At 36.9% G+C, this 11503-nt stretch overlaps 1 protein-coding gene across 1 annotated transcript; it reads left to right on the forward strand.

The window, feature by feature from the left end:
* Window positions 1-532: 532 nt before the first annotated feature.
* LOC126594170 (polygalacturonase-like) lies at window positions 533-2223 on the forward strand. The gene is made up of 4 exons (XM_050260385.1): window positions 533-1062; window positions 1155-1444; window positions 1622-1850; window positions 1958-2223. The coding sequence occupies exons 1-4, from the start codon at window positions 592-594 to the stop codon at window positions 2174-2176; spliced, it is 1209 nt and encodes a 402-aa protein (XP_050116342.1). The 5' UTR covers window positions 533-591; the 3' UTR covers window positions 2177-2223.
* The last annotated feature ends 9280 nt before the right edge of the window (window positions 2224-11503 follow it).

Genomic DNA, 11503 nt, shown 5'->3' on the forward strand with positions numbered 1-11503 from the left:
AAACACAAAAAACAAGAAATGGTGTGAAGCATTGAAGCCGAATCTTTACAAGCTTAATCTAATATAATATAACGTATATCTATGGTAACTGGTTAGCAGACGCGCGTCTACAAATATAGTAATTAATTTGTGGGGAGAGCGTGAGCATCAAATGAACCATTAGGCAGTTCATTAGCAAGTAAGTAAAACACAAAAGAGTAGCTTAGCTACCAAATTATAGTGGGCTTAATTATTTCCGGCGCAGCTTTCTTAAGAAATGCTTTCCATGTAAAGGCATCCATTTCTCATTAATATAATAATTTAATTTACTTGAAATCTACACCATCTTGTATCTATATAATTTTATATACAACCTATACTAGCTAGCTTAATTATTTACTGCATATATGCATGCACCGTGAAGATTATATATACCCTACACACTTCAGTTATTCTGCATCAATCTCTCAATTCCTACAGCTACCTTCACCTTCTAGCAAAAATATTCAACTACATTCCGTTGCATTCTGACATCCTAATTGTTTTCGTTTAATCTCTTCTTTAATTTCTCTCTTGATCGCTCCCTTTCACGCAGAAAAGAAAGGAAAAAAAATGGATGAGGCTGCAAGTTGTTTTTCCAGAGCTAGCGTAGTACCAATCATGATTCTCTTTATCTTACACCAATCATTTATTGCTGAGAGTACTACATTAGTTCTCAATATCCTGAGCTTCGGAGCTAAGCCCAATGGAGTAACCGATTCCACCCAAGCTTTTATGGATGCATGGAGTGCAGCTTGTGCCTCTTCGGATTCCAGTACGATTAGGGTACCAAAAGGGATGTATTTGCTTCCGACTGCTATGGTTTTTAAAGGTGACAACTGCAAAAGCCCAGGTATTACTTTTTGGATTGATGGAACTCTCGTCGCTTCGTCTGAATACCAAATTCTTGGCCAAGCTGACAATTGGCTAAGCTTCGAAACAGTTACCGGCGTTTCCATTATTGGAGGTGCACTTGACGCCAAAGGCTCCTCCTTGTGGGCATGCAAGTTAGCGGGAAGCACTGATTGCCCCAGCGGAGCAACGGTTAGTAATTTCCTTTTTCTTGTCAAGATTTTCAAGAAGTATATCATGTAATACATGTAACTAAATTATTGTTTCCGGACTGGGGATCGCAGAGTTTGAGTTTTACAAACTCCAAAAACATTAGGATCGACGGACTAATGTCGTTGAACAGCCAGATGTACCACATTGTTATAAACGGGTGCCAAGATGTTCACATTCAAGGAGTCAAAATCATTGCCGCCGGCAATAGCCCCAACACTGACGGCATCCATGTTCAATTGTCAAGAAATGTTGCAATCTTCGACACCTCCATCAAAACGGGAGATGACTGCGTCTCAATTGGCCCCGGCACCAAGGACTTGTGGATCGAGCACATATCGTGTGGACCAAGTCACGGCATTAGGTTAGATTATAGTGGTTGCTTGCCATGCTTATCTATACATAAGTTTATGTTCACTTGTATTATAACACATGGACTAGTTTTAACATGTGGCCGCATTCATTTAATTACCACCAACAATTACTCCTAAATACTTAGTAGTAGTTTGGGGTTATGCTTACAAGGGTGCGGTAATTGCAGCATAGGGAGTTTGGGCAAAGACTTGGAAGAGGAAGGAGTTCAAAATGTGACAGTGAAGGATGCAATTTTCAAGGGTGGCCAAAATGGTTTGAGGATTAAGTCTTGGGCAAGGCCGAGCCACGGGTTTGTTCAAAGTGTCCAATTCCTTGACGTCGTCATGCACAATGTCCAAAATCCCATTATCATAGACCAAAATTACTGCCCACACAACGTCAACTGCCCTGGTCAGGTATAAGCTTAATTCAATATAATCATGCGGTTAATAACGTACGTCCTTAATTCCTCTCTACTTATTGTCTATTTAAACATTTCCGTCTATTGTGCTTCAACATATAGGTATCGGGTGTGAAAGTCAGTGATGTTTTGTTCCGAAACATTCAAGGAACATCGGCAACAGCAATCGCGGTAAATCTTGATTGCAGTGCGGCAAATCCTTGCAGAGGGATAAAACTCGAAAACGTGAGCTTGACCTGCAAGAAGCAAGTGGCTCAGTCATATTGTAGCAATGCAATTGGAAAGACTTCTGGCCTTGTACACCCAACTAGTTGTTTGTGATGGCATTCAACAAAAATCTAGGCATCAAAAGACTTGTACAGATGATGATCTACACACAGAGACACATAATGTTCAGTAAATAAAGATCATTCATTTATTCATTGCAATTAAGTTGACAAGAGCTCCATCAATTCTATGTTGCTGATACAAATTCATTACACTGGAAATCATTACAATTAATTTTCCTTAGCTTTTAACATGCATTGGAAATATTTTTTTTTTTTTATTAGTATAAATGGTATTATATTGATAAAAAAAACTTCAATTACAAAACGAGTCTTGGAAGATGACATTCCATATAACATTAGAGACTTCTCGAACCAAACTATAAAAGTATCAACTGAAAGACTAAACTTAGCTAAGTGGTGAGCAACACCGTTACAAAGCCATTTTTATTTATTTTCGGTGAAAACCAGTACAAAGCCTAGAGATATGAATGAAGGTTATTTCCTGCACAGCAAGTTGGTGTATATCTTCTACAATCAAGCTTAATAGCTAAAAGTTTTATTCCTATCTCTTCAAATTTATCAACAAGCCCAGTGAAACACCTCCCCGAGTTCAGTGCATCCGCATGTGGTTAGTAAATTGACTACTCTATCTGTTCAAATTATCCATTATCGCCTTGTGTGGAGCATCAACATAGCATTGAAGGTTCTGAAAGAACGATGGGAAGAGCGGCAAAGGCAGGGCCAGTAAACCATGAATGAAAATGAAGGGACAGATCAGAAGTCTCACTTGATTGCATAATAGGTCTATAGGTGGAAACACACATGCTGTTTAAATCCCTGTATTCGGGGCATAAAATTTTGATTTGGACCGGCAGCTGGTCCAAAGTAATCCACGGTGGAGGATGTGGGTAAAGGGTGTTTCTTTTCTGAGAAAACAAGAAATTGAAAGCTTTGGAAATCTCAGGGTTCATGATAGCTCAGAATGGAAGGTAAAAAGTGAAGTTTTTGTTTATTCCCTTTTTAAGTACTGACCTATGTTGGGTGTTCGTGAACCTAAGAGCAATTCCAGCCTTGCATGTAGGCCGGGGGACAGGGGAGAAGAAAGGGCCCGAGGGCCTGTCAATCAGCTCCAACCATGAAGGGCCCGAGCTCGTGGAGAAGGTCCGAGCAGAAGGCCTGTCAATTTGTGACAGCATGTGAGCCCGAGCTCTTCACCCATTTTTTATTTTTTTCTGTCAGGCGCGTGCACCCCACTCGCGCGTCGCCCGACACCTTTTCAGAAAAATCAGGCGCCTTTTGCAGTGTCTCAGTTACCGTTGGGAAGCCACGTGGCTTCCCACGGTCCGTTCGATCTCAACGGCTCCTACATTTGGACCGTTGGATCTCAACGGTAAAAAAAATAAAACAAATCTTATTTAATATCAACCGTTCGATCTGAGATCAACGGTCAATATTAATATGCTTTATAAATAAAGAAAAAATAGTTTTAAAATTAAGAAAAGTTACCATTGAACGTGGCACAATCTGGAGTGTTGGAATTCAAATTTTTTTAAATCCAACGGCAGAGATTAATTATTTGAAAAAAAAAATTTTAAATGGAAAAAATCCGAAAAAATTGTAAAAAATCTGAAAAAAAATTTGTAAAAAATTGTTTTTACTTTTCTATAAATACCACTTCTTCTCCATTTACCTTACACCACAATTTCATATTTTCTCAACCACTTTCAATCAAATTCCTATCTTTCTCTCAAAGTTTCAATCCAATTTTTTTCCACAAAATGACTACTGATGCAGGTACGAATTGGTCGCTTCTTGAAGATGTTGCGTTGTGCACTAGCTGGGTTGAAGTTACTCATATATCCGTGTTCTTGAATTGTTCATCGTGTTTGGCTCTGGCTCATATTCATCAACCGCATCATAATCGAACTCATCTTCCACAATCATGTTGTGAAGAATGACGCATGTCATCATGATGGATCGAAGTGACTCTACATCGAACATTCTGGCAGCACCCCTGACGATCGCCCAACGAGCTTGAAGGATACCAAAACAACGCTCCACATCCTTCCTGCACCCCTCTTGACAGCTTGCAAAGTGTTTTTCCTTTGCACTTCGCGAACGTGGCACTGTTTTGACAAATGTTTCCCACCGTGGGTAAATGCCATCAGCTAGGTAGTATGCCCCGTCGTACCTACGTCTGTTGACAACGTACGTGACTTTTGGTGCCTTTCCTTGCAGGACGTCGTTGAACACTGGGGATTGGGCAAGGAGTTGAGATCATTTTGAGCCCCCGAAACCCCGAAAAAAAGTGTGCCATATCCATGTATCAAAAGATGTCACTGCCTCCAAAATGATAGATTTTGATCCTTTTCTGTCCCCATATGCGCCTTGCCATGCACTTGGACAGTTTTTCCACGTCCAGTGCATACAATCGATGCTTCCTATCATCCCAGGAAAACCTCGCATCTCTCCCTTCTTCAGAAGCCTTTGCAAGTCCCTTGTGAGTAGGTTTTCGGAGGTACTCTGCAGTGTACAAAGATTCGACTGCTCCGCAAAACCTCATCAGGGCCTCAAGAATGGTTGATTTCCCCATCCTCGTTATCTCATCCACTTGGTCTGCAAATGCTCCATACGCAAGCATCCGCAATGCAGCAGTGATTTTTTGCTCAGGCAGGAGACCCATAACACCACAAGCATCCTTCTTTTGCACAAACTAAGAATCATGGTTGCAAACATCAGTCATGATTCTGTTGAACAAATGTCGTTCCATTCTAAAACGACGTCTGAAGTACGTATCAAGAAATGCACTGTTATGGACAAAGTAATCGTCCAACAACTCTTCACCCTGTCGTTGTCTGCTTTTATCAAGGTTTCTTGAACGGTTGGGCCTGCATATCTAAGCAACAGTCTGGATGACTCAACAGGAATGTGAGACTTTGGCCATTCTTGTTTCGTCATCTCTCCTTCTACGCTCCTCATCCTCTTCCATCTCATTTTCGGCTATCTGAAGGTTGAACATTCCTTCAGATTGGTTAAACAATTCTTCCTCTTGCTGATCGATTTCCCACATCATCCTTGATGAAGAAGAAGACATTGTAATGATGGATGGTGAAGAAGAAGCAGAAACTATGAATAATAAGATAGAGATGTTGAGAAAATTGGTGTGAGATTTGTGAGGATGGATAGTGGATTATATGGACGATTCAGAAAGGATTGGATTGTAGATAAGGCCACGTGGCATGCTGTCATTCGTTAAAAATCTGATCGAAATCTATCCTCAAAGATTCTGAAAAGATAATGACACGTGGCACGATCGTATTGGATAAAAATCTTATCGAAATCGATCTCCAATAATTATCTTTTCGGATAATGACACATGGCACAATTTTGAACGAGTTAAAATCTGATCGAAATTTATCGTCAAAGATTCTCAAAAGATAACGACACGTGGCACGATGACATTGGATAAAAATCTTATCGAAATCCATCACTAAATAATTTTTTTTTTATAAAATGACACGTGGCGCAACGAGAACGATTTAAAAAATCTTATCCGAAATTACAAATAATTTTATTTTGTATTATTTAAACAAACAAAAAAAATATATTTTATTGCCTATTGCCAGGGGGGAGGTCTCCAAGGGTGGAGATGCAAATGGCAATTACTGTTCATTAATGGCAGTTACTATTCATTAAAGGCAGTTACTGTTCAAAATGGTGGATTCAATAGTGGATTGCCAGGGGGAAGGGCTCCATGGGTGGAGTTGCTCTAAGAAACGGTTACAAAATCCTAAGAAACTACTTTGTGAATAACTTGTTATTATACGAGCTATAAAATATCATATATAAAGAACTAACATAACTCTAATAAGTAAGAAAACGAAACTCTAATACTAATGGACCAAGTCCAAATTCAAACAATAAAATAATTCTAAATTCTAACAAGTGGAAGAGTTTTGTTCACTCAAGTAGCTGCAAACACTTTACAGAACCGCGAAAACATAATTAAAGCCAAAATTAACGGCTTAATCATGTTTAAAGGGGCAATATTTGAAGGCCTAATTAAGGCCCAGCCCTACCTATATTCCTATTAAAAGCTCAAATGAGCTGGATCTGGATCCTCTCTTAAGCTAATGGAAAGAATCATTTTGACAAAGTATTGTGCACCGTTGAATTTTTATTCAAAAGCTGTAAAAGTAGTCAATTTAAAATTATAATAATTATAATCGTTGGATAAAAATTCAACGATCCATAATACTTAGTCAGAGGATCCTTTTCATTGGCTCAGGAGAGGATTCAAATCCAAAGGAGCTGATCAATTTCAGAGTCCCGTAAGGCCAACGTGAGACCCCAGCCAAAGTCTGAAGACATCACGACACGTGGTAATAGTTAATAAGTAACTAAGTCTCCCTGCGGTGACACTCCAGTCGAGTTCAAGGTGATTTAGCTGCTTTATAGTGGCAATTTAGGAGTTCCAGAGGTTTGAAGGCTCAAGACTTGGGGATATTACCTTTATCTCTGACAATAAATCACATCGTCAACTTGTTTCAAGGGGGACTGTGCAGAAAAGATATTCAAGATATAGGGATTAGTTTTCTATTCAAGACAGAAGAGAGCTTGAAGATAGGACACTCAAATCAAACCAAAAAACACCTTGTTGGAAAACAATTCAAAAATAAACAAAAATAACAGAAATTCTAATATTTTATTAACCAAAGTATACTTGCTATTCAAAATGAAAATTACACAATAAATGCATAAATTAATGTTACTAACTTGATTACAAAAGGTACAGACTAGTGTAAAAGTTATGTCTTTCGAACAGTATTTTCATCTCACCCATGTGCTTGTGGTTCTATAACGTCTGCTCAACCAGGATTCAAGTACCTAATTCTACAATCCGCACTGGATTCTAGAACTCTAGTGAATTTGTTTTTTGTGTGTTTACTCTCTAGAAAATTCGTTCAGAAGGAAAGAGCAAGAAAAGATATATTCTATTTGGATACTGTGATTGCAGATATATAGACTATTTTACACCCTTTCAAATACCTGTTCAATATATTTGAAGATACACAACTCTTTCTAAGAGCTGTGTCTTTTAATTAATGTTAAAATTAAAATTAAAATTAAAATTAAAAACTTAATCCCAAGGGCCTTGTCTTGATTAATTAATATTAATTGTATTTAGACTATATTATACAAGCCTAATCCACACAACCATAAGGCCCAATCCTTCAATCAATTTCCAAATGGCCTATGTTGTAATTACTAGATTAAAGCACTAAATCTATATAAAGGCCCTTCGAAATCTTGTTTTTCTCAATGTGGGACAAGAGTCTCAAAACTTCCAACACACCTTTGCCCTTCGCAACCAACGTTTTGTACTTCCATACAAGTCATTTTCATCACATTCAGCATCCTTGTATTTCCTCGCATTTACCTTTACAACTATGCTACTTTGCATGTAGTATCGATTTCCTGTATTTAATGTCATTTTAAAACCTTCCTTTAACCTTCAAAACTTGCCCAAACGACACGAGAGCTTGCTTGACTAGGTGTAAACTTACTGAATCCCTACGTTGGCACTTGTCTTTGCTTATTGTCTTGTATTTTTACTTGTTGACCATCGTGATTCATATCTAAATTGTTTAACAAGCATTTAACTTCACTCAACAAGTCCTTACTTTAACTTTACTTTCAGCCCTTTATTTTTTCAAGTTAACTTGTCTTGCTTTTCATCTTACTTGATCAAGAATTGTGATTATGTTTTAGCTTTCCACATAAAGAAAATATATATTCATTGTCACTAAGGCATAGAAAAGAACTTAAAACATAGATATAACCCCTCTATATAGTCCCATGATAACGAAGATGAATTTACTTGTGGCGCAAGCAAATGAACTGAATAATAACAACAATCAATCAATCTGTTGGTCTTAGCCAACAATGGTACGCACAAAATATAATTTAAGATAGCTTGAAGTTAAAGGGCAACTTATACTTGGACCATCTCCAATCCTTTGACTAAAACCTAAAATTTTTAGCCCATAAAATTTAGGTTTTAACCCAGAAATAATTTTTCTTTGCTCTAACCCTTATGGGTTAAAATTTTAACCCCAAATCATTAAAAAATGAATTTAGGCTAATTTTTTTTCTTCAAGTAACTTTTTTAAAAGAAAAAATTATGTAGACTATCCTAATTTAATTTTATAAATATTTTTACCTAAAAAATATTTAGATTCCAACAAATATTGAAAAATCACTAATCAACACCATGAAACACTATGAAAGAATATGAAACACATAAAAGAACTTTTTTAATTACTTTAACCGTTGGATTTAAATTTGGATCATTAGATTTTTCTTTTTTTTTACTATTGGATTTCATCAAATTATATCTTAGCCATTAGATTCAATAAATTTATAAATGTAAAACTAAAAAAATATACATATATGGTGGACCAGTCCCACTAATCCAAGGGGAAATCCTTGGCTAAATTTGGCCTAGAAATGAGTTTGGAGTTTTAACTCATATTTGCCTCAAGAGTTGGAGCAACTTGGGGTAAGTTTAGTGATGCGAAAATTAACTTAACACACAAATTTTACCCTCTTTTGACAATTGTAGTATAAGTATAAGTATGGATCGTTCTGGACCGGGGATTAGGAGGGTTTGCTAATAACCTTTAAACTAACTTAAAAATATATAAACAAAGTTAAAAATACTAAACTAGACTCAAAGAATTCAAAACAAACTCAAAGAACTCAAAACAAGCTAAAAACACTCAAATCTGCCTAAAAACACAAATTGGGCAGATTTGGACTCTAAACACACTCTTGGACAAATTTTGGTTTCAACTTAGTTCAAAATACTTAAAAGCACAAACTAAATCAGTTTCTAACTAATATGACTCAACAAGGTAAAGGGGGTTTTGGTTTTGATGAATTTGAAAACAAAACAAGTAAATTAGAGAACTAATGAAATCTGCACGAAGTAAATTGAATTGATGGAAGGCTAGCTAGGAGGTTCTTCTCCACTCATGACACACTTGCAAACAAAACGATTTCCAGTTGCTTTTAAAAAAAAACTACAAATTCTCAACGCTCCAGATTAACTGTGAATTGCACTAATTAACCCTCAGATTTTCCTAATTTCATTGAATTGGATGATTGCATACAACAACCCAAAACATTCCCCACAAGTTCCCTACATGAATTGCATAATAGAGATGCAAGCAAGAATCATTAAGTTCTATGAAAATCATAAGCATTGACGAAACACTTGTAACTATGAATTGCATGAAACTTATGCCAAGAATTTACTTAACACGGTTGTGACAAGCAACCTTCACTACTTGTGAATATAAGTTCATAACGATTAAGTGAAACTCCCTTATATCCTAGCATCAGATTTATGCATGAAAATTAAGCGTGCACTCTCAACCAACATACACAAATCAGTTTTAAATGAAATAGATAAGTAAATTGAATTCACAACTTATGAATCACAACTGAAAGTAATCAAATCATATTGCAAGCATGAACATGGTTTCGAATTCCCCCCTAGCTAAGGGGGGTTTAGTTCCTCATACTCACAAAGCAAAGATAAACAAATTTAGACATGAAAATAAAAGAATGAAAACACCTAAAAACGCTCCAACAATCCAACTTGAATGGCAAACATGTCCAAGGGTCCTCCTTCTTCTCTTTGTTGCGGCACAAGTGTCTAGGATGTGTATGGATATATGGAAAGGTTAGGAATGTATTTAGGATTGGTGAATGTCTAGGCCAAGGGAAGGAAAATGTATTTGTGTTTGTGAAACGTGGGATTTATGGATGTATGGATGGAATGGATCTCATGGCATGGAAAATGGAAGTGTATGGAGATGTGTTTGAATGTATGGATGAAATGGAAAGGAGCTCACGGCAAGGGACTTGTGTTTGTGAATGAAGCTCTTTTTTTATGGATCAAGATTGTTCTTAGGAAGGGGAATGGTGGATGTATTTATAGGCTAAGGAGAGGACCACTTCAATTCCTTGCATGTGCAGTTTGTATGGGTGTGTGATGTCCATGTTTCCCTTTACATTTGCACACATATGACCTCCATCATTTCAGCCACAAAACAAACACATTTTCTGCCATGTTTCTCCTTTACATTTACACACATGTTCTTCATCATTTCAGCCACAAATCAACCCATTTTCTGCCCATGTGTGTGTCTTTCCTTTGCCCATGTGTGTGTGTTTCCTTTGCATTTGCACACACATGTTCTTCATTATTTTAGCCAACAATCCACCCATTTTTTGCCCATGCCAAGCCTTCGATGCCGTGCCTTTCTTGTTGTGTGTGTGCTGTCCATGTAGAGTGTGTGTATGCCCTTCAACCTGTACAATTTGCATGTGTGTAGTTGTCCATGTTTCTCTTTTGCATGTGCTGTGCCTTCTCTTTCTAGCTATGCATTTCCACTTGCTCCAAAGCCAAATGAGTGCAATCATAACCCCATTTGCTGCTGAGTGTTGATGACAAAGCAAAACACAAAACAAGTGCCTTTACTTTCTCATTTTATTAGCCAAATCTGCTTAGCCCTTTTCTGAACCTTTCAGTGTTAGAATGCCCATAACTTCTTCTAGAAGCATGATATTAACAATCCTTAGCTTTCCAAGCATATAAGGCTCATTCTCTCATTCATTCTGAGCTGTTCGTAACATGCTTCCAAAGTCAGCTAATCTGCACAGGCAGTTTTGACGAATTTGTTACTTAATATCTCACTTGTGCTACTTTTCTTTTCTTTGCTTGATAAATCACACAAAATACAAAAGCATAGTAAATAGCTCAAAAATATAAGGAACTAACTAAGAAAAGACAAGTGAATTTTATGTAAAATATATATAAATATGAGCTTATCATTTAGAACCTAAAATTTGAGTTTTATTCTAAAAGTTGGAGTAGGTCTTAGTTGTTTTTAGTTAGCTTGTATAGTTATAAGTTTGTTATAACAGTTTTTCTAAATAATCCTAGTTTAGTGAGTTAATTAGGTTCAATTAGTTACTAAGCTTTATTTGGCAAGTGTACATAAACTGAGTTGTAATTCCTTATTCATTAAGAAAGAATTACACAAGCTTCTTTCTCATATGGTATCACTGCCTCACTGCTCACGCACTTTGATCCTCTATACTTCCTATGCAATTCCCATATTTGCAAATCATGGTATCGTATAGTTCTTCTTCTATGGACCTAGAAGTTGCTTCTCCTAATTTCATGCATGTTTTACAAATTCAACTGTGATGAACCCTAACTCTTTGAATTCTTCTTGGATTTCTTCAATTACAGTCCAAGATATCAGTTATATGGTACATACGAAGCTCAACCGTGACAATTATT

This window comes from Malus sylvestris, chromosome 12 (assembly GCF_916048215.2).
Source record: "Malus sylvestris chromosome 12, drMalSylv7.2, whole genome shotgun sequence".
Taxonomy (NCBI): Eukaryota; Viridiplantae; Streptophyta; class Magnoliopsida; order Rosales; family Rosaceae; genus Malus; species Malus sylvestris.